This window comes from Schistocerca cancellata, chromosome 2 (genome assembly GCF_023864275.1).
Source record: "Schistocerca cancellata isolate TAMUIC-IGC-003103 chromosome 2, iqSchCanc2.1, whole genome shotgun sequence".
Taxonomy (NCBI): Eukaryota; Metazoa; Arthropoda; class Insecta; order Orthoptera; family Acrididae; genus Schistocerca; species Schistocerca cancellata.
Genome location: NC_064627.1, coordinates 1,068,621,184 through 1,068,645,981, shown reverse-complemented (window position 1 = coordinate 1,068,645,981; position 24,798 = coordinate 1,068,621,184). Strand labels below are relative to the sequence as shown.

Genomic DNA, 24,798 nt, shown 5'->3' with positions numbered 1-24,798 from the left:
TAAAACCAAACTTATCATCATGTAACAGATCGTTAGTTTTCTTTTACACTCTTCTGTATATTTTTCTTGTAAGCAACTTGGATGCATGAGCTGTTACTGACACCACCATTTTGCATCAGGTGACTAATTTCAACCCGTGTATCTTCGCAGCTCTTCAGCGTATTGGGCAATGAGGCCGGAGCCTGTGGTAATCCTGCAGATTTTTCTGCCCAGAAGACAGCATTCAAATCAAATGGCTCCGTGCACTATGGGACTTAACATCTGCGGCCATCAGTCCCCTAGACTTAGAACTACTTAAACCTAACGAACCTAAGGACATCACATACACTCATGCCCGAGGCAAGATTCAAACCTGCGACTGTAGCAGCAGCTCAGTTCCGGACTGAATCGTCTTGAACCACTTGGCCACAATGGCCGGCGAAGACAGCGTTCATTCCGGTCTAGTCTTCTACCTAAACTTCATGAATACTCTAGGCAAGCAAAGCTTGTTAGTGTATGTGTTTATAGTAAAAGCTGTAAAACTATTTCACATTTATCGGTATGCATGTGACAGCATACTTCACATCTTCCAAAACACTGTGCATAAAAACGGGATTTTCCGTTGCTCATACGTGGGGTTCAATCCCAAGTGTTTTGGATAGCCCTTGGGCTTGGGACCATTTGTATAATCAACAGAAGGAACATCTTAGTGTCAGCATCCTGCAGTACAGAGTCAAAGTATCAATATTGCACTTCCTCCAGCTTAGGAAAGTGGAGCAGATCAGTTGGTTCTTTTTGCATATGATTCGGTCTCCTGTGCGCTTGATGGGAGTTACGGAGGCACCCTTAATTAATGGGCAGTTCCTGAGAAAACCTGAAAAAAGTCTTTTTCATCATTTTTTTCACCATCAGCAATGGATATATAAATAACTAACCGCAGTAAATTTCTCATCTTTGTACAGTATATTCTCAATGCGTTTATTTAGAAGTGCCATTTTCTTGTTTTCAAAAATATTATCAGTTATTGAGAAACATCCCAACAACATGGCTTTTGGTACTAAAAATGGCCATGTATTCCAAGATGGTTATGTACAGCAAATGGATGTAATTCTTATGATATATTCCTAAGATCCCGACTGCAAACGATACTGAAAATTTTCTTGACATCTTTATCTGTTTCTCAGATACAGAGATTCAAATGTACATGTAAAATCCAGTGTGAAGTGGAAACATAGTTTATAAAGTGACATCTCACCAGGAAATAAACTGACCACCCTCTGTGGTATCGAGACGGACAGGCAGAGACAGAGGGACAAAAAACTCTACAAGAAAATAATATTAACCTTTGTGGTGCAAAATCAAACAATGGAAAATCCAGAATGGAATAATGACAATATTATGAAAAGGATAGATTACTACTCACTGTACAGCGCAGATGTTGAGTCTCACTTGTTTAGCAGTCTTTTTGTTGTGCCTGCATATGATTAATCTCTTAGTCTCCCCTGCTCATAATATTATATTAACCATTTTGGTGGATCCCTAAAAAAATTGACCTTTTATCGGTATATTATATATATTACATGTCACTGAACATTTTCTCACTTCGCAGATGAAATACAACATTGTTTGTACCTTCTTGTGAATGGTATGATTATGTAGCTTTTTCCGTGCCTTGAATTGTATGTTCACTAAGAGAATTCTTGTTTGTGAACTTCAACTTAGCTTCCTTCCACAAACAATGAACTTCTTTTCGCACGTGTATTTTGACTTGTTGGCATGCAGCTTAACATTCACATTGTAAGAGTTTTGATACAAATTCATGTTGAACATAATGGCATCAGTTTTATATTCGTTACACAATATCACTGCTTGACATGCAGCTATTTCAACCACTGTGACAGAAAACTCCCTAAAATGAATGAAATCTGACACTTGGTGCAGAATTTGAATCCCAGGCAGGCACACATGTAAGGCATTCAGTCCAGTCAGAGAGGCATTTTAATTTTGCCTGTTATAATAATGTATATTTTCTGAATTAAAAAGCTTATGTGAGATTTTCATTGCTGCCCTCCCCCTTGAAATCAGATTTTACCAGACGCTTCCCACCCATTTTGAGCTCACATAATTAATGGACATCCCCTTACAATTCTAGTGTCACCTGCAAAAATATCTAATTCTACTTATTGTATATTAGACAGAAGTTCATTTACGTATTTGAGGAACAATTAGACAGAACTTTATTTACATATATGAGAAGCAGTGGAGGATCTAAGATTGACCCTTGGGGAATCCCTTACACAGTCTCACTCCAATCAGAAGAATCTTCACTGATTATATTGGTTGAATTACTGACTTAAACTTTCTGCAGTCTTTTGGTTAGATATGAAATTTGTCTACAAGAGTATTATAATTCACACAGTCAAATGCCTTAGATAGGTTACAAAAAATAATAGTCAATGGTATTTGTTATTTAATGCTTGAAAAATATAGTGGCTGAATGTGTAAATAGCATTCTTAGTTGAGCAACAGTTCTGGAATACAAACTGTGATTTACTGAGGATATTATTATTTCTCAGGTGGGGTACTGTTCTAAAATACATCACCTCCAAAATCTTTGAAAGTGATGTCAGTAGTAAAATAGGTCGGTAGTTACTGATATGTCTCCTATCACCTGTCTTATGGCAAGTTTCAATCTCTCTGGGAAAATTCCTTGAGTTAGAGATGCATTCCATATTTCAGATAAAACAGGGCTTATTATATGGGAACAAATCTCTTGTACTGTGTTCGAAACACCATCAAATCCAAATGAGCTTTCATTTCTGGAGAATGTACAGGGTTTATCAAAAAGAATCAGCTGATTTAAAAAAAAATCATAACTATTATGTAATTCGAGATATATGCGTGAGCAATGTACAGTTGGAAAGAGCAAACCCCTGAGTCTTACATGGTTTCCACTTGGTAGCAGCAGTATGCGCCCACTTCAGTTCTAGTAGAAATGGTGTCAGGACAACAGAAAGCATTTTATGTTCTACGTCTGCACAGTGTGGGTCAGTAATAAGAGTTCAGCATGACTTTCATATTAGGTATGATGTGGATCCTACTACAGCACAGAGCATTAGATGATGGCATGAACAATTCTGAGAAATAGGTTGTTTCTGTAAAGGCAAATTGCCGGACCATCTATGAGTGTCTTGACACAGAGGTCGAATGCCAAAAACACTGTTACAGAAAGGACATATCACAATATGCTTGAGAACTTTATTTTCTTTCCTACAGTTGGAGACTGATTTGAATGACTTTATTTATCAACAGGATGGGGCACCTCTGCACTGGCATATTGAGGTGCAGGAATTTTTAACCAAAGGATTACTGAACGATGGGTGAGTCACACTGCACCAAATGATTCAGCCTTACATTGCTGGCCTCCAAGGTCACCTGACCTGACTGTGTGTGATTGTTTATTGTAGGGGTTTATAAAGGACTCTGTTTATATTCCTCCATTACCAACAACAGTAAATGAAGTGACACATCACATAACAGCAGCTGTGGAAGCTGTAACTTAAGACATGCTCACTTCAATGTGGGAACAATTTGAATACGACATTGACATATGCTGTGCATCTCGAGGGGGGCATATTGAACACCTATGAAAAGATATGAAAATAAACTTTTCAAGTTCCCCATTCTTCAAAAACAAAATTAATTGCATTTGACTTTTAGCTTCAGAAATATAGATGCGCCAAATCAGGTGGTTCTTTTCGATACACCTTGTATAATTCTCCCCATTTGAGAAGGAGAAATTAGTGAAACATTCATATGATTGATTTTTTTGAGAGTTGCATTTTCAACATAGTGCTGTGAGTTCTCTCATGAACTGTTTGCCCCTTTATTTTCTGATACATGTAGTAAATTATGATTACATGTATGTGCTATATGTTACTGATAATTTGTAGCTCTTCCATTTAATTAAATAGTGACATTGTGAAACTAATTTCTTGTTATTTTAGTTATTTTTCGGCTGTCTGACTTGGATTTAGTAGCTTTACTGAGAGAACATGCTGTGCTACTAAATAATCCTGACCATGTGCCTAATGTGAATATGTGCCTCTTATACAGACCGCTTACACCATGGACAATACATGTGAGTCCATACTGAGAATGTAAGCATCCAATTCACTATTCTCACCGTCTGTTCATGTACTACTCATTTCATCATCTAAGATTGTAGTATCTTTGTCATTCTGGATGACAAACTAAGGTCAGAACTAGATATTTCAGTTAAGAAGTATGTGTCTGAAGCTGCTTCCAATTGTGACTCCATAGGTAATAGGTACACATGCAACAGATGCATTACTCAGCTTCTGTTGGTGATAGAAAGGAAGGGTGAGTTGTTTTGAATTGCCTTTGGGCCAGGGACCATTTTTAAACCCAACAGAAGGGTTGCCTTAGTGTCACTATCCTACAGTACAGGATCAAAGTACGAATATTACACCTTTTCTCCTGCTAATGCAAATGAAGCAGAGCAGTTGGTTCTGTTTACATATGATGTGGTGTACAGTGACCTTTAAGGGGCTTACCTAGTCACCACTAGTAACCACAGCAAATTCCTCAAATTTTATTGTTATATTTTCTACACACTTATCTAGATGTGTCAGATATGGCAATAAAGAAATGGAGAGACTGAAAGTGGGCGAGAGCCAGTGTAAATGAGAGACAGAGTCTATGACAATGGCAATGAAGAAGAGAGAGATAGTGACAGTGGGAAGCAACAAATGAGATAGCAGCCGTAACAAAAAGCAAGAGGGAGATGGTGCGAGGAGGCAGTAATAGTAGGACAGAACGAAGGAGACCGCCTGTGAAACAGGACACAGTGACAGTTCAAGAGACACAAAGAGCTAATGACAATTGTGCTGAATGAGTGAGTGGGAATGAGCAAGTGAATTTGTCTCATAACATTCATGATATAAATCATTTAATTCAGGTACAGGAGACATGTCAAATTGTGGTAAAATTTCACCATAAATAAAGAACAGCTGTTAACAAACAGCATAATAATAATAATAAGGAAGAAGAAATCGACAACACCATGGATTACAGAAGTAAGGAAAGATCTAGAAAGAAACAACATCAAAGAATCAGAAATAGCAGAAAGAAGCCATTTTAAAAATAAAATAGTAAATTTGGAAGGCTTTCAAAACAAAAGAAATAAAAAATCGGGAATAACATGGACTGAAGAAAGGAAGAGACTTCATGGGGAGACAATGAGGGAATACTGAAAAAATAAGAAACAACAACAAAGGAAGAAGAGGAACTGAAGTTGTTAATGTGATCCTAGTTGTTCAATACGATGACAGCTTTGTTGTATGTACATGCAATAAAATTTAATACTTCATTACCCCTTGCTCAAATTATCATTTCATCCTCTATTAATTCTTCTATTGAATACTAGCATTTCTGCCCCAGAATCTGCTCTAGCCTCATTTTTAAAGTTTCTGGCTTCATATTAAATATGTTTTTGGCCATTAACTTCTTATATATTGTCATCCCCATATACTGTGGAGTCCGTGCGGATAATTTCGACTGGTATGTGGGTATCATAAAATTATTTTCATTTCTTGTGTTATATGTATGGCTAAAATGATTATCCAAAATGTATATGGAGGGAACAGTTGGGATTTGTAGTTTCCGAAATAATGGGAAACAAGACTGTTTGCTGTGCAGTGCACATGTATCGGACAATTTTCTTTTGCAGTCTGAATATTCGAGGTACACTACTCGAACTTCTTGAAAATATGATCCCTTATCTAATGACAGATTCAAAATAATTATGATAAGCAATTTTTCGTTTACTCAGGTCAGTGAATTTGCTAGTATTCGCATTGCAATGCAAAACTACTTAGTGTATTTGATTGGAGCTCAATATGTGTATTTTAGCTAAAGTTCTTGCCCACATTTAGCCCCAGGAATTTGACCATATCAACTTCTGTCATAGGTTGATTGTTACATTCAATTTCGAGTTCCACACATTTTGAATGTTTGGTACTGAAATGTACCATATGGGTTTTGCGATGTTCAGTTTCAACCCATTTAACTGGAACCAGTTTTCTAAGGTATCCAGTGTGCTTATGATGGAGCTCAGAATTTTTTCTGCATCATCATCTTCAATTAAAACAGAAGTATCATCTGGGAACATAACTGATGGGGAATTTGTATTTATGGGTAAGTCATTTATGTACAATAGGAACAGCATTGGCCCCAAAATCGTGGCTTGAGGCACACTTTGTGGTACTGTACTCCATTTGGAATAATAATTTCCTGCATCTGAGGTGATAGTTCCCCTTTTTTTCTGTTGTGTAAGTATGATGTCAGCCAATTTAGAGCATTGTCTTTAATCCCTTATTTGTCTGATTTGTAGATAAGCAAGTCATGGTTGATGAATTCAAATGCTTTTGTGAGATCAAAAAAGGTACCTGCAGCTGTACTCCTCTGATCCAAAGATTTGCCTATCTTTTCAGTAGTTATTCAGAGCATCCAGAGGGGAGTTTCCTGTTTGAAATCCAAATTAGTTACTTGTAATAATATCATTTTTTACAATGAAGTTTTGATCCAGTTTGCAGCTGATTTCTCTGGTTTGCAGATACTTTCTCTAACACTTTTGACAGGCTGATAATTTCTCATGTCTTCCCTTGACCCTTTCTTGAACAGAAGTCTGACTTCGGCATACTTCAAAACATCGGGAAAGCATCCCTGTTCAAAAGACTGGTTGAATATTTCAGTTAGGGGAGGTGCTATTATGCCACACACTGTTTTAATCACTTCAGTGGGTATCCCATACCTCCCAGCACAGTTTTTATTTTTAATGATAGTATAACATTTTCTACATTCTTTGTTGTGACTTTTTTAAAATCTTTAAGATACTCAGCTTCTTGGTGGATTCCAAAGGGATTTACTTTACTTTGATACTCTTCTACATCAACATCTAACTTTGCCACATTTATGAAGAATTCATGTAAACACTCTGATATTTGAGCCGGATTTACAGTAAAACTATTATCTTCTTTATCCCTAGATATTTCATTACTACCAACTCTAATACCTAATTTTGATTTGACAACTGACCACATTGCTTTTGTTTTACTTTTATGTTTTACAATGAATTTCTTGTTTGCCATTTGTTTGTCTGTCTTCACAACTTTTTTAACTAAAGCTTTTTAATGACAAACATGCTCAGTAAAATGTCTGTTTTTATTATATTTCAGTTCATTATGGAGTTTCCTCCTTCTGGCACTAGAAATTTTTATACCATTTAAGTTTATTAGTCGTTTTCTTGCATGTGGTTCTAAGTGGAAAATTTTCATTAAATATTTCAAGAGAGGTACTTAAAAATTGTTTAAGTTACTCATACTCAAAATACATCTGTTGTAAGGCCATTCAACCTCTCTTAACTTATTTCTAAATGTAAATGATTTTTTTTTTTCATTGAAGTTCCTTTTCGTTTGGTTTTTGTTACATGAAGTTTCGTTCTTAATTTTTGGTAGTTCAATTAATAATGCAGAGTGGTTAGAGATTCCTAAATCTATGCAAAAATTTGTAAATATCTACAAATACATAATTTGTTAGAATATTATCAAGACAGGTAGCTGACTGTGCATTTACTCTAGTGGGTTGCATGAAGTTTATTTTGAGGTCAAAGTTTTTTTAATTAAGTATTTGAATTTGGACACATCATTGGTTTCAACTATGATATTAATATTGAAGTCAGCAGCTATTACTATCTTTTTCCTTTTTTCTTTATTGAGTTTTTCAAGCAGGAAATGAAATTTCACCAGAATAGCTTCAATTGTAGCTTTTTCTGGTACTCTGTAAACAGAAAATACTGTGACAGTTAGGTTCCTCAACTTGATACAGCAGCTTTCAAATATACACTCTTTATTCAAATGATTAAAATCATTTCTTATTTCATGTCTTATATCAGAATGAGTAACTATGCAAGAGCCTCCATGTGATTTCACTCTTTAACAAAAGCCGTTGGCTGATCGGAAGTTTTCAGTTTTATTAAGAATTTTAATGTTGTCAGATTGTAAGGGTTCTGCCCGTTTTATTTATTTCATTTGTTGTCCTCGGTGGCGATGTACTGCATTGCTACACTGGCTGACAACTGGGTTGTGGATTCTGACACTGACTACTGTAAATAATGTAGCTGACTGGTGGACAGTTGCGTTTCACAGTACTTTAATTTCACTTTTCACAACCCAACATGCCTCCGTCCTTGCTACCCTCCCTATTTTCCTTTCCCTGTTGCTGCATAACCTGGGTTGTGAGTAACTGAATCTCCTTTCCCTTCTTCCCTATCTTTCCCCTCTCTCCTCCCTGATGAAGGAACATTTGTTCCGAAAGCTAGGAACGTAAATTTTCGGTTCTGTTTTTTGTATATCTATTGGCTGTACTGAGCTGAGGTAAGTACTGGCCAGCCCCTCTACCCTTTTGTTAGTATTTGTTTCACATCTTTATATGAGATTTTCCATTAATCATTAAGCACTTGATCAGTTGTGTGCAAAATGGATGTAGATGTGGAAAGTACTGTTGATAGCATCGGCATTATCCACAAAATTGTTACCTTGAATCCAGCTGATTTTTCACCCCATTCTGTTCAATTGTTGACATTTTCTGGCAATGCCTGTGAAGCCCCAATTTCTTTGTGAGATGCTTTTCAATGATGTAATGTGTTTTGTGTACTCATTACTCTTAAGCTATGTAAGATGGATAAAAAGAGTAGGTGGCCAGTGTGTTAGATAATTTGATTCTTGGTTTTTTCTCTTTTTCAGACTCAGGTCTGTGAGACACATAAGAAAGTGAAGAAGAATACTGGCAAGATCTGTCATTGCTTATAACATTGTGCAAAGAGTTGTGGAGTTTCTAAGAGAAATGTGTTATAACTTTATTGTGGTGCTGCCTCCCACGCATTAAAAGTAGGAGTGGGCTCGGGCAGTTTTGAACTAATGCTGTTGTAGCTGACCCTGGGGGGTGGTGGGGTGGCTTTGGTGTACGGTGGCTGCAGCGGAAGGTTGCAAAGGCTGCCCTGAAAAATGTGACTGTCAAAATAAACATTTAATTTACTCAGACATTTTCACACTGCTGACACGGAGCACTTGATGAGGCCCATGTGGTTGATGAGGTGACAAGTGAGTGCCCAGACAGCTGGCTGAGACATGTGCCCGGGATTGCTGATGCCAGTGACCAGTATGTGGCATGCAACCCAGTTACACTGCAAGCACACAGTGTCAGCAGTGCTTGAGTTGGGCAGAATTCTTGCAATGGAAGCCAGCTCCCCAGTAGAGGGACACGTTGTGGTGAGTAGTGGTGTGTGGTGCAGTGCTGCCTGCACTGGGAGTAGCAGAAGCGGCTGCCCTGCCTAGCAATCAACCCACTGCCCCCCTGTGCAGGAGTCTGGCTCACTAATGGAATGGGCCTGGGATAACTGCTCTGCATCATGGCACCAAGTCTGGAAGGCAGACTTAGCGCAGGAAGCAGATACAGTAATGGAGTCCTGAACTTGTTACTGCTGCTGGCAGCTCCATGTCACCCACTTGTCAGGTGTAGCCTCTACTTTGTAGTCATACAACAGGGCTGTGAATCAGTCTGCTACAAAGTGACAGCTATTTGTGCCAGATAGGAGCTTACCTGTTATGCCAATGTGCCACTTGTAATCATGTTCTCAACAACACCACTGAAGCCTGTTATGGAGAAATTCCATTACCTATACTACAAGGACCGCATCGTCCCACTAGGCTGGCAGCCTTTGTGGAGTGAAGCCTGGCCTGTCTTGCGATGAATAGACAGCCGTGTTACTGCATTTGGAATGCCAACACCTTGCACCTGCTGGCTGTCAGTGGCTGCTGCAATACTTTACAACTATACTCCCACAGATTTGCCCGCATATGTAGAGGTAGTGCAGAAAGTGCAACCATATGCTGCTGTCTGACAGCTGTTTCAGCTTATATTGTTTGAATTGGATATTACTGGACTGTACTGCCAAAATTGCAGTTAATTTAAGAAATAATTCACTCATCAGCAAGAACATCAGTCAGGAAATAATGAAATGGATTATAAAAGCATTTGTTTGGAGCGTGGCCCTTTATAGGTGTGAAACTTGGACAATAGGATAACAAGACAGAATACAACTAGCAGCCCTGGAGATTTGGGGCTACAGAAGGATGACAGCTGGAGAGGCAGAGTTACCAATGAAGTGATGCTGAGAAGAGTACAGGAAACTGGATCATTGTGGAGGCATATCCAGAGAAGGAAGAGACATACTTGTAGGACAAGTTTTAAGACACAGTAACATCACTAGAACACTGGCATGAGGAACTATTAAGGGAAGGACCCGCCTGGGCCAACCAAGGATGTCATGCATTCAGTAGATTATGAATGTTTCGGGGTGTACTGCATACACAGAAACGAAGAGGAAGGCAGACGGAAGAGGGAATGGCATACTGCTGCAAACCAACTTTGGGGTTGAACACTAAAGTGAGAGATTACTGGACTGGTGTTACTTGTCTTTTGTATTACGTGTGTAGTTCTCCTTCATCCCAACAAGGAAGCACACTGTATGTGCTGCAGTGTTGTTGTCATATACTGGGGTCTCTGAGTTGCTGTTTACTCAGTTGGTGTTTATTTGTATATATTTGCAATATCATTACAAGTGTAATTATTATTGTTTGACACATTTGGAAGTTGTTTGGGAACAAAATTTATCATGGTGACATCCTTGTGTAAAAACTCAAGCCTTTGATGATAATGTCCAGTGCCTTCAACAGGAACAACAGAATAAGATGACAGAGTTTTAAATATATAGCTATAATTTTTACTCTGATACTGCGGGAATATCAAGACTATTTTATATCTGAAAGTTTTGGCTGTAGAAAGTAGAGTAGAGCGTTGATTATCCGAAAATTGGTCAGCGGAATTACCACTTAAGTGAACTGTTTACTCGCTCGCCTGTGCCACCCTCCGACCTCTAGTCTTGCTCCTTTCCAGAACCATTTTGAGCTGTAGACAATATTACCTGTTTGCATGCTATTACGATCAGTAGTGCCAAATTTGCCGCGCAAAGTAAAATTGTGATATAAAACATCTAAATGTAAAGGTGTCGTTATTTGTATGAGAGATAAATATGAGATTAATAAAAGGTTAGAAGAAAGGGAATCTGCAACCAAGTTATCTGTTGTTGTAGTTGTTGTTGTTGTTGTGGTCTTCAGTCCCGAGACTGGTTTGATGCAGCTCTCCATGCTACTCTATCCTGTGCAAGCTTCTTCATCTCCAGGTACCTACTGCAGCCTACATCCTTCTGAATCTGCTTAGTGTATTCATCTCTTGGTCTCCCTCTACGATTTTTACCCTCCACGCTGCCCTCCAATACTAAATTGGTGATCCCTTGATGCCTCAGAACATGTCCTACCAACCGATCCCTTCTTCTGGTCAAGTTGTGCCACAAACTTCTCTTCTCCCCAATCCTATTCAATACTTCCTCATTAGTTATGTGATCTACCCATCTAATCTTGAGCATTCTTCTGTAGCACCACATTTCGAAAGCTTCTATTCTCTTCTTGTCCAAACTATTTACCGTCCATGTTTCACTTCCATACATGGCTACACTCCTTACAAATACTTTCAGAAATGACTTCCTGACACTTAAATCTATACTCGATGTTAACAAATTTCTCTTCTTCAGAAACGCTTTCCTTGCCATTGCCAGTCTACATTTTATATCCTCTCTACTTCGACCATCATCAGTTATTTTGCTCCCCAAATAGCAAAACTCCTTTACTACTTTAAGTGTCTCATTTCCTAATCTAATACCCTCAACATCACCCGACTTAATTCAACTACATTCCATTATCCTCATTTTGCTTTTGTTGATGTTCATCTTATATCCTCCCTTCAAGACACCATCCATTCCGTTCAACTGCTCTTCCAAGTCCTTTGCTGTCTCTGACAGAATTACAATGTCATCGGCGAACCTCAAAGTTTTTATTTCTTCTCCATGGATTTTAATACCTACTCCGAAGTTTTCTTTTGTTTCCTTTACTGCTTGCTCAATATACAGATTGAATAACATTGGGGAGAGGCTACAACCCTGTCTTACTCCCTTCCCAACCACTGCTTCCCTTTCATGTCCCTCGACTCTTATAACTGTCATCTGGTTTCTGTACAAATTGTAAATAGCCTTTCGCTCCTTGTATTTTACCCCTGCCACCTTTAGAATTTGAAAGAGAGTATTCCAGTCAGCATTGTCAAAAGCTTTCTCTAAGTCTACAAATGCTAGAAACGTAGGTTTGTCTTTCCTTAATCTTTCTTCTAAGATAAGTCGTAAGGTCAGTTTTGCCTCACGTGTTCCAGTATTTCTACGGAATCCAAACTGATCTTCCCCGAGGTCGGCTTCTACTAGTTTTTCCATTTGTCTGTAAAGAATTCATGTTAGTATTTTGCAGCTGTGGCTATTGAGTACAAAGTTGGTATGTCGACAATAACTGACATAACAAACAAAAGGCAAGTATCACACATTTTATATCTAAGCTTGAGTCTACTGATGGATCAACAAGTCGTAAGACTATGAAGGTAACCACTTAAATGGATCTAGATGATGCTGTTTACAGGTGGTTAGCACAAAATGGGTCATAGAGAGAACCTGTCTGGTCCCATCCTGTGGAAAAAGGCACTTCAATTTAAGGAAGATCTTGGAGGGCTTTTGAATTTTAAAGCCAGCACAGACTGGTTAAAATGCTTAAATCAAGGAATGGCATTCGTGAACTTCAAGTACAAGGAGAAAACTGTCTGATGATTCTTCAGCATATGATTCTTTCAAAACCAAACTAAGTAGATTAGATTAGATTAATACTAGTTCCATGAATCATGAATACAATATTTCGTAATGATGTGGAACGAGTCAAATGTTCCAATACAAGACATAATTAAATTAATTTAACAACATAATTAAGTTAATATAACAACCTTTTTTTTTAATATATAATTTTTTTTGTATGTTTTTTTTTTCTTTTTTTCTTAATTTATATCTAAAAATTCCTCTATGGAGTAGAAGGAGTTGTCATTCAGAAATTCTTTTAATTTCTTCTTAAATACTTGTTGGTTATCTGTCAGACTTTTGATACTATTTGGTAAGTGACCAAAGACTTTAGTGGCAGTATAAATCACCCCTTTCTGTGCCAAAGTTAGATTTAATCTTGAATAGTGAAGACCATCCTTTCTCCTAGTATTGTAGTTATGCACGCTGCTATTACTTTTGAATTGGCTTTGGTTGTTAATAACAAATTTCATAAGAGAGTATATATACTGAGAAGCTACTGTGAATATCCCTAGATCCTTAAATAAATGTCTGCAGGATGATCTAGGGTAGACTCCATGCTTTACATGCTTTTGTGCAATAAATACTTTATTCCTCAGTGATGAATTACCCCAAAATATGATGCCATATGCAAGCAATGAGTGAAAATAGGTGTACTAAGCTAATTTATTAAGATGTTTATCACCAAAATTTGCAATGACGCTTATTGCATAAGTAGCTGAACTCAAATGTTTCAGCAGATCATCAATGTGTTTCTTCCAATTTAATCTCTCATCAATGGACACACCTAAAAATTTTGAATATTCTACCTTAGCTATATGCTTCTGATTAAGGTCTATATTTATTAATGGTGTCATACCATTTACTGTACGGAACTGTATGTACTGTGTCTTATCAAAATTCAGTGAGAGTCCGTTTACAAGGAATCACTTAGTAATTTTCTGAAAGACATTATTGACAATTTCATCAGTTAATTCTTATTTGTCAGGTGTGGTTACTATACTTGTATCATCAGCAAAGAGAACTAACTTTGCCTCCTCATGAATATAGAATGGCAAGTCATTAATATATATTAAGAACAACAAAGGATCCATGACCAACCCTTGTGGGACCCCATTCTTGATAGTTTCCCAGTTTGAAGAATGTGCTGATCTTTGCATATTATGAGAACTGCTTATTTCAACTTTCTGCACTCTTCCCGTTAGGTACGAATTAAACCATTTGTGCACTGTCCAACTCATGCCACAATACTTGAGCTTGTCTAGCAGAATTTCATGATTTACACAACCAAAAGCCTTTGAGAGATCACAAAAAATCCCAATGGGTGGTGTTTAGTTATTCAGATCATTCAAAATTTGATTGGAGAAAGCATATATGGCATTTTCTGTTGAAAAATCTTTCTGGAAACCAAACTGACATTTTGTTAGTACTTCATTTTTACAGATGTGTGAAGCTACTCTTGAATACATTACTTTCTCAAAAATTTTGGATAAAGCTGTTAGAAGGGAGATTGGATGGTAATTGTTGACATCAGATTTATCCCCTTTTATATGCAAAGGTATAACAATAGCATATTTCAGTCTATCAGGGAAAATGCCCTGTTCCAGAGAGCTATTACACAGGTGGCTGAGAATCTTACATATCTGTTGAGAACAAGCTTTTAGTATTTTGCTGGAAATGCCATCAATTCCATATGAGTTTTTGCTTTTAAGCAAGTTTATTATTTTCCTAATTTCAGAGGGATAAGTGGGTGAGATTTCAATTGTATCAAATTGCATAGGTATGGCCTCTTCCATTAACAGCCTAGCATCTTCTAATGAACACCTGGATCCTACTATACCCACAACATTTAGAAAATGATTATTAAAAATATTTTCAACTTCTGACTTTTTGTTCGTAAAGTTTTCATTCAATTTGATGGTAATACTGTCTTCCTGTGCTCTTGGTTGACCTGTTTCTCTTTTAATAATATTCCAAATTGTTTTAATTTTATTATCAGAGTTGCTGATTTCAGACATGATACACATACTTCTGGATATTTTAATAACTTTTCTTAATATAGCACAGTAGTTTTTATAATGTTTGATAGTTTCTGGGTCACTACTCTTTCTTGCTGTCAGATACATTTCCCTTTTCCGGTTACAAGATATTTTTGTACCCTTAGTAAGCCATGGTTTGTTACATGGTTTCTTATGAGTATATTTAACTATTTTCTTGGGGAAGCAGTTTTCAAATGCATTTACAAAAGTGTCATGAAATAAATTATATTTTCAATTGGCATCAGGTTCACGGTACACCTCATCCCAGTCTAACTGCTGTAGGCTTTCCCTGAAATTTGTGATTGTTAAATCGTTGACTGAATGTACTACTCTGGAGGACTGTTCAGTACTGCTGAATGGAGCTATGTCATATATTGTAACTAGCTGTGCACCATGATCAGAAAGACCATTCTCAACAGGCTGAGCATTTATCTGGTTAAACTTATCTTGGCCTATAAAGAAGTTATCTATCAGTGAGCTGCTATCCTTTACCACCCGAGTAGGAAAATCAATAACTGGTGTCAAATTGAAAGAACCGAGTAATACTTCAAGGTCATTTTTCCTATTATCCTCTTTCAGAGAATCTACATTGAAGTCCCCACAAATAATAATTTGCTTCCCCCTGTCTGACAGATAGCCAACAAGGAGTCCAAATTTTTCAGAAATAGATGAAAATTTCCCGATGTGGACCTATATACAGTTACAATTATAAATGTGCCTTTATTTAATTTAAGCTCACAGGCACATGCTTCTATATGTTTCTCTACACAAAACTTTTTTATTTCTGTACTTTTTGCACAATGATAACTTTTGACATATATGGCAACTTCTCCTTTCTCCATATTTTCTCTAATTACACGTGCAGAGAGCTTATATCCACTTACATTTACCTTATCCATATCAGTAACAATGTGATGCTCAGACAGGCATAGTGTATCTATTTCATCCTCAGCTTTTAAATCTTCTAAATAAACCAGAAGCTCATCTTTTTTATTCTTTAAACTCCCAATATTTTGATGAAATATACTTACATTATTTTTAATTATACTTTTATGAGAACCTTTCCTTATTCTAACATTTGCAGTACTCTCCTGTCTGAGTTTCTCATTGTGCTTAGGCCTAGTTCCTATACCAGTGGTCACATGGTGTTCAGAGAGGCAGATTATGTCAACTGGGTTGGGTGACTTTAATTCATCAATGCAATTACCTAGGACTGAGATACAACTTGGTGGAGATAAAATTTCTGGTGATTGGTGAAAATTTATAATTGACAGCTGTGATTGGTGATCCAATGTGCTAGAATTGTGCTGTTTAACAGTTCTAGGTGCTACAGTCTGGAGCCGAGCGACCGCTACGGTCGCAGGTTCGAATCCTGCGTCGGGCATGGATGTGTGTGATGTCCTTAGATTAGTTAGGTTTAATTAGTTCTAAGTTCTAGGCGACTGATGACCTCAGAAGTTAAGTCGCATAGTGCTCAGAGCCATTGGAACCATTGTGCTGTTTAATTTCTTTCCTAAACTGAAGATTTGTTTCAATCCTAACCTCTCGTAGAACTTGACATCTTTCTGTCTTACCTATCCTAGAAAGGTGCTGCTCCAGCACCTGTAACCACTGGTATTTTACCATTCCTGGCAGTGCCTCCCCCCCTTAAATTTCCTGTTATAACCCAGCCAGTTTACCCTTCCCTTTCCTGTTGAGATGTAGGCCGTGCCTGCTATAGTCCCACCTACTGAGTCAGAGTGGTGATTCTTCTGGGAAACCTGGAATTCTTGGGAATTATACTTTACCTGGAAAAATCAGTACTCAGGGGATTTCGAAATTTCATAAAATCTCAGGGAATTCTGCATTTTTAGTCTAGCATAGAAACTGATTTTTATTAAGTTTATAAATCACAAATTTTAAAATACTTAATGTTTAAAAATGTGTTAATTGTACAAACATCATTCCATATAAATTATTGATGTTTAAAAACTATGGTTAAACAACTGCTTATGGCTGGTATATAGCTCACATGAGAGGAAAGAAAAGTCATTATTGTGATATGCTGCCCCCCCCCCCCCACCCCCCCCCCTCCCCTCATCATTAATTTATCAAGAACTTCTTGACACCATTTTCCTGCTTACCTCTGGAATTCTCAGGGAATGTTTACCAGGTTTGAGAAGCCACCTGGTAAGGGATGTAGTGAAGGAGAAAACATTTACAATACTAACAAAGCATGACTTGATTGTAAAGCTTTACCAAGAAAACTCGAATTAGGAGCATCTGGTCCTAAAATAAGCATTATATTACTGCTTCAGCTAGTGCCAATGCTACTGGTAGCCACCGATTGCCCCTGCTCGTCATTGTAAATCTAAGAAACTGCTTTGTTTCCAACATGTTAATATATCTGTGATGCCTATTGTACCTCACAAAAGAGTGCTGGGGTGGATGGTATGATTTTCACTGAATGGTTTATAGAATATTTTAATCCTCTGTAAAAGCTCATCAGTTAAAGAATGGCAAAAGAGAGAGAATATTACTGCTCCTTGAAAATATACCAACTCATCCATCATGTGATATCTTGTATGAAAAGTATGAGGAAAAGTGATTTCTTCCACAGAATGCAGAACAGAATTTGAAAAATCCTGGAATAAAATTTTTGAGTATGGCAGAAAGTTCTTAAAGTCTAATTGAAAATGACAATCAGAATGACATGTCCAGAATGTCCAGTATGCTTTAAGAACTCAATTGCTTTGAATGTTATGAAGAAGATGTTTAAGAATGGACGAGTGTCGATGATGCAGATCCAGGACACGACAGCATGCAGGATAGCAAAACAGTAAACCTCATCACTGACAAAACTGACACTGCCAGCGTCTCATTAGCTATTGGTTCAGAAAATGAAAATGAATATGTACTGGTTGCTTCTGAAGTATTTAATGTTCAGATAATGTCTTGCGATGGTTTGAAGCTGTACTTGAAAGCAGCCAGTACCCTGAAAAAAATGCGAGACTTAGCTACTCGTAAGCGGGTAGGCTTGTTTAGAGTTTTTGTAAGAGTTATCTCTATACATGTATACTATATGTGAAAAAAGCATATGTGTTAAATATTTTTGATTTACTAGGCTGTAGTGCGTACATTCCTACTGTAGTTGCATTTGTAACAGTACAAGAGATTCAAGTTATGATAAATATATTTAATTTTTGTTGGCAAATTGATAACAAAAATATACAGTTTGATTATCTGATTAAGCCAGTTTTCTGAACAACTGTCTCCCATGAATAACTGATGTACTTTAATTAATTATTATGACTAATAAATTAAATGATAAAAGACAAATTGTCTTGCGATGGTTTGAAGCTGTACTTGAAAACAGCCAGTATCCTGAAAAAAATGCGAGACTTAGCTGCTCGTAAGCGGGTAGGCTTGTTTAGAGTTTTTGTAAGAGTTATCTCTATACATGTATACTATATGTGAAAAAAGCATATGTGTTAAATATTTTTGATTTACTAGGCTGTAGTGCGTACATTCCTACTGTAGTTGCATTTGTAACAGTACAAGAGATTCAAGTTATGATAAATATATTTTATTTTTGTTGGCAAATTGATAACAAAAATATACAGTTTGATTATCTGATTAAGCCAGTTTTCTGAACAACTGTCTCCCATGAATAACTGATGTACTTTAACTAATTATTATGACTAATAAATTAAATGATAAAAGACAAATTGTCAGTCAATAGGCTACAGAAGGTTAAAATTTTGTGATGAGGGTGCCTGGAAAATTCATTCATGGTTAATGTTCATGTGGATTAAATTTTAAATCAGCACGTATCGTGAACATTCATGGCAGTTTTAAGCTGTACCATACATACTTTGAACAACATTCCCTGTATTGCACACAGTTTTTTTCTAGCCATATAAAAAGGAACCACAGACAAAAATTTTGGAATGTAATTAGCACTCACCCTGTGTCCCAGTCTTTCTTCCTTATCTTACAGCACTCATGAGAGAATGTCTTAGCAGGAGCCTTAGAGTTGAAAGTAGAATTCAATACAGTAAGTTTGTTAAAGTAATAATTCTGATGTTTTTCATCAGTTTTATCAACTGTACCATTTCAATCCCACTGAATGTTTCAGAAAAGGGAAGTGGTAATGACGTAGTGAAGTATTTAATTGGCTCATCAGTTCTTCTTGACTAGCTCAGTGGGAAAAGCAAGGCAGCGGTCCAAGTCTGAATCTCTATCAATGCACAGTGAATACTCAACACATGTAAAAAATTGTTGCAACACCAAACTTCTTCCAGTGCAGAGTGTCATAATAAAGAAATTATTTGACTGGATTGTGTATAGCTTTCTCAGGCTTTTAGCTTCAACTGAATCTCAAAGAAGTTCCTTATATAGTTGAGGCTATAAATATGATGTATAATGTGAGGATATTGTTATTTGGGGAGGGGGAAGGGGCTGGGGAAATATTATTGGTCGAAATTTTCTATTCCAACTTCCATGTGAATAGGCATTGTTAATATCCTCATCCACACTGCAGGTGTTTCACTGATGAATTTTAATTGCTTTTTGATGGTCACAGTATTCTGAAAACCACCCTGAAACTTTAACATGAAAGAAAAGTATGAAAGAGGGAAGTTCAAATTTTAATTGTGGTATCCAAACTAATTATGGCAATTATTTATGCCTGTGTCAAAATTCGTGCTTTTTTTATTATTATAGTGGTCTGTAAGTGAAATTAAACATGTCATTTCTCATTTGCAGTTGAAGCTGAATGATAAAAAATGTAGTGAGAAATGGCTGGCCTACGTAAGATATGTTGATGAAATCGTAACTGAAGGACTTCTAAATGCTATTGGAGGCAGGTAAGTTCCTAAAATTTCTTCATACCATATGAAGGTGATGGAGACATCTCATAAATTTCCACAAAATTGGTTATGTATGCACAGTTAGTGCATACATATTCTGCAGTCATGTCCATTGACAACCATGTCATGCATAACTGTTTGTGGCATATGATTTATGTTTCACACCACTTATGAGGATGATGTATCCACATCCTCTAAGCGCTTACATGTGCTCAAAGCTAACTGTTAATGCATAATTATGTGCTAATTTAAAATAAAAGTGTGGTGAAAATGGTCTTTTATTTAATACAGGCTTTGGTTGCCACCCAGAATAAGTCTGTTTCATATAATAATCTCAGGACTATATATTTTGCATATGCTCACTCAGTACTGATATATGGAGTAGTATTTAAGACAACTGTGGAGCAAGCCAGAAATATTTCAGACTGCAGAGAAAGAGAAGATCAAAGAATGTCATACAGACAGCTATTTAGAGAGAATAAAATTCTACATCTTCCCTAAATGTATATACTTATTAGAAAGTGTCATTGTTATAAAAGAAAAAATTAACAATGGTTATAACTGTCTCAAATGATGAATCCATCCACAACTGCTATACGGACAAACAATTATGGTACACAAATGGATTTTACTCTCTTCAGGAGTGTGCACTGTTTTGAAACAACCTAGCAGGTTAAAACTGTAAGTAGGATCAGGACTCAAATCCACAATCTTGCCTCTTGCAGGCAGTGCACTTACCAACTCAACTATCTAGACCCAAATACCTCAGTTGGTGAGAGCATTGCCTATGAAACATGAGGTTCCTAGTTAAAGTCTCAGTCCAATACACAACTGTATAACCTGCCAGGAAGTTTCAAAGGAAGGAAATGTTCACTATCATAAAAAGGCATACTCATTCCTGGCATGAAACTTTATAAAGCATTACGTAGATAACATTAAAAGAATGTGCATGGATAAATTCAAATCACCAGTGTTTCTATTCTGTGATGTAGTATCTAGAAAAATAAAAATGTACCACACTTTGATGCTGTATTTGTAAAATGTTCTCAGTGCTATGATATTATATAATATTCTTTCTAATCTAATGAAATTTTGTTCAGCATAAGAAGAAAAGAAATGTTTGTAGTGTTTAAGGACTGGTTCAGCATTTATCATACACACGGCCCACTACATAGATTTACAGGATCATTTTGTAAATAAATAAGCATCCATAAGTAAGAGATTAAAAAAAAATCGTCAGCTTTCCATCCGGTTTCACTTTTGATTGCATTTAGGAGAATTTTAGAAAAGCTAATACATAGCACTAGTAGTAATAGTAGCTTTATTCATCCATAGATCTCTTTTTACAAGGATGTAGGACATGTCAAAGTATTTACAAGTTCTGACCAATTTAAAATAAGCTAATATGTATACACATACATTTACAGACTTCGAGATAGAGACAGTCATTAGAGGTATTAGTATTGCACCATACATAGCTTGGGGGAAAGTTTTTCTAGAAAAGGAAAAAAGAAGGAAAAAAACATAGTGTGAAGGTGTTATGTGGAATCTTGGATGTTTTATAATCATAATTATTATTTATTTGTATAACTTTTTTTCCAAACCCCTAATCTGTTTTATCTAAGTAATCCTTCAATGTATAAAATGTATTGCATAACAGATACTTTTTAGCTGCCTTTTTAAATAAGTGTATTTTTGCAATTTTTTAAATCTCTTTTGGCAATTTATTCTACAGGTTCATTCCTTGGTAGAAAATGTTGTTTTGAGTTTTATGTTTATTTTTTTCTTGGTAAATGTAAGTTGAGTCTAGCTCTTGTTCCATGGTCATGGACAGAGCTGTTTGTATAGTAATTACTCGTGTTATTTTTTATGCGTACAACTGACTGGCAAATGTACTCAAACGTAGCAGTTAAAATCCTCAATGTTTTGAGTAGATCTTTACAATGAGCTTTACTACTATTTGTGGTTATTATTCTTACGGCTCTTTTCTAGAGATTGAAAATTGTGTTCATATTTTGTGCAGGGCCTACACCTCGCCCTTGGCTACTACCTAGCAGCAGCACTTGCTTCTTCCTAACACTTTGTACATTCCTAGGTTTCTTGGCCTCAGTTGAAGTGTGCTGCACATTTCCAGCTCCTTGTTCTACCTGAGGCTCTTCTCCACTTAACTCTGGCAGTGGTAGACAGCTGTTTTTGATGTTGATGATAAAACTGTCGGATCGCATTCTCTTTCTATCTTTCTGTCTTCGTACCAGCTGCCAGTTTCCAACCACCCTCCTCCCCCCTATCTCCATTGATCCTTATCAGTTCCTTCCTTGCTTGTTCCAACTGTGCCTGAAGGGCACAGATTTTCCTTTCCTGTTCTCCAATCAAAATGTTCCTACTGCATATTCTGCAGTTCCAGGAGAGAACATCTTCTGTTCTCCCAACATTCTCCCCACTGCATCCTGCCCAGTGAAAATATTTTCTACAAGACTGGCAACAAATCCCTCAACTCACTACCCTATAACAGCTCCCACATTTCTCACTTATGGTCAGTTTTGAAGGAATAATTAAGTTTAAAGAATCCAGAATGAGATTTTCACTCTGCAGCGGAGTGTGCGCTGATATGAAACTTCCTGGCAGATGAAAACTGTGTGCCGAACTGAGACTCGAACTCAGGACCTATGCCTTTCGCAGGCAAGTGCTCTACCAACTGAGCTACCCAAGCACGACTCACGCCCTGCCCTCACAGCTCTACTTCTGCCAGTACCTCGTCTCCTACTTTCCAAACTTTACAGATGCTCTCCTGCGAACCTTGCAGAGCTAGCAGTCCTGAAAGAAAGGATATTGCGGAGACATGGCTTAGCCACATCCTGGGGAATGTTTCCAGAATGAGATTTTCACTCTGTAGCGGAGTGTGCACTGATATGAAACTTCCAGGCAGATTAAAACTGTGTGCCGGACCGAGTTCTTACAACTGCTTCACAGTACATTTACTCAGTAATGAATTTTTTTTTTCAACAACATGGACCAGTTTAAAATCAACAGCAACATTCATGATTACAATACCAGAAAAAAGACCTACACTATCCTTTACTTAAGCTATCCTTGTCACGGAAAGAGGTAAAGTATGCTGCTATAAAACTTTTTGATAAATTACCAGATGAAATAAAATGTCTGACAGACAGCAGCAATAGTTTCAAAAACAAATTGAAATCATACCTCCTTGACAACTCCTTCTATACCATAGATGAATTCTTGAATATAAGTACATTAATCTGGAGATATAATACAGGGTGGTCCCGAATTCATGGTACAAACTTTAATGGTAGGTACAGGACATTGTAACAAGGATTTATTGTATAGGAATGTATAGCCGCAGGTGACGCGGTGAGGCGTAAACAGGGGAAAGAGAAATGGAGTGATCGGTTGGTGTCACTGCCGGTAGAGGGCAGTAGATGAACATGATGTATCGCAGTAGGGACAAGCGCCATTCACAATTGTGCTGCCGTAGACGATGGGTGACTTTACGTATGCAGAAAAAGCAGACATGCATTACATGTACGGCCGTGCAAATGGTAACGCCAGAGCTGCGTTACGAATGTATCGCGCGGAGTATCCTAATCGACGAATGCCGGATCATAGAATTTTTCAACGGTTACATCGTCAACTTTGTGAAACAGGTACGTTCGACGTCAACAGACATGACGCTGGTCGATTAAGAGCTGTACGCTCTCCAAGACTGGAAGAACGCATCTTGAACATAGTGGCTGATAGACCCGAGTCAAGCACAAGAACTGTTGCGCGTGACGTACATGTGAGTCATCAGACTGTATGCAGAGTGTTAAATGAAAATCGCTTACACCCCTTCCATTTTCAAAAAGTACAAGCATTGAATCCGGCAGATTATCCTCTTCGCGTGAACTTCTGCCAGTGGTTGTTGCAGCAATGTGCGTTGCAGCCGGATTTCGTAGGTCATGTGCTATTTACAGATGAAGCGACATTTTCACGCGAGGGTGTCTTTAATGCGCACAATTCCCATGTGTGGGCAACAGATAATCCACATGCAACGCGTCCACATGCGTATCAACAACGTTTCGGTATTAATGTGTGGGCTGGTATTGTGAACGACTTTTTGATTGGGCCATACTTACTACCCACGCGACTCTGTGGCGAAAGCTATCTTATTTTTCTGCAAGAAGTGTTACCAGAACTGCTGCAAGATGTTCCGCTCGCCATTCGTAACCGCATGTGGTTTCAGCACGATGGAGCGCCAGCACACTTCAGCACTGCTGTACGGAATTACCTGAATGCCACGTTTGGTGCTAGATGGATTGGGCGTGGTGGACCAGTCCCTTGGCCACCCCGATCTCCTGATTTCTCTTGCCTCGATTACTTTTTATGGGGACATCTTAAGAGTCTTGTTTATGAGACTCCAGTTGACTCAGATGAGGATCTCGTTGCTCGCATATCTGTAGCTGCTGCAGGTGTGCGTGAAATACCAGGCATCTTTGAACGTGTACGCCAATCGCTGCACCGACGCTGTCAAGCATGTATCGCTCATGGTGGACGCAATTTTGAACACTTACTGTAAACATGACACTTGTCAACAACGATTTCAATAAAATCTTTCGTTTTCCTTTCGGCCGTTATTTCCCCTGTTTACGCCTCACCGCGTCACCTGGGACTATACATTCCTATACAATATATCCTTGTTACAATGTCCTGCACCTACCATTAAAGTTTGTACCATGAATTCGGGACGACCCTGTATATGCATTTTGTGCCATTTAAGGGAGTGGGATAGATAATAGAAATATTTAGGTATAACTCTATAATATTAACTAACTCACTCACTTCACACGTGTCGTATTGGTCTGTTAACCAACACAGCTTTCTAAACACTGTCACTATTTTATTTGTAACGTTCTATCATTGAAATGTTTTTCACCCTTCTTAAGTTTATTGGTATATCTGTTTATATTTATTTTCCTTTACTCGTCTCTTATCTCGTTTTTCTCAAAATAAGTGATCTTTTCCTTTTAAATCAATTTCCTTGTTCCGGAATGACCATGTTAAGATGTTT

General features: G+C 37.5%; 1 protein-coding gene across 1 annotated transcript in view; it reads left to right on the top strand.

Moving 5' to 3' along the window:
- The window catches only part of LOC126161033 (dynein beta chain, ciliary-like), a 784,705-nt gene that overhangs the window by 206,103 nt on the left and 553,804 nt on the right, over positions 1-24,798 (top strand). The window contains exon 21 of the mRNA XM_049916954.1: positions 19,653-19,727. Within this exon, the coding sequence (XP_049772911.1) occupies positions 19,653-19,727 (75 nt within the window). The remainder of the gene's footprint in view (positions 1-19,652; positions 19,728-24,798) is intronic.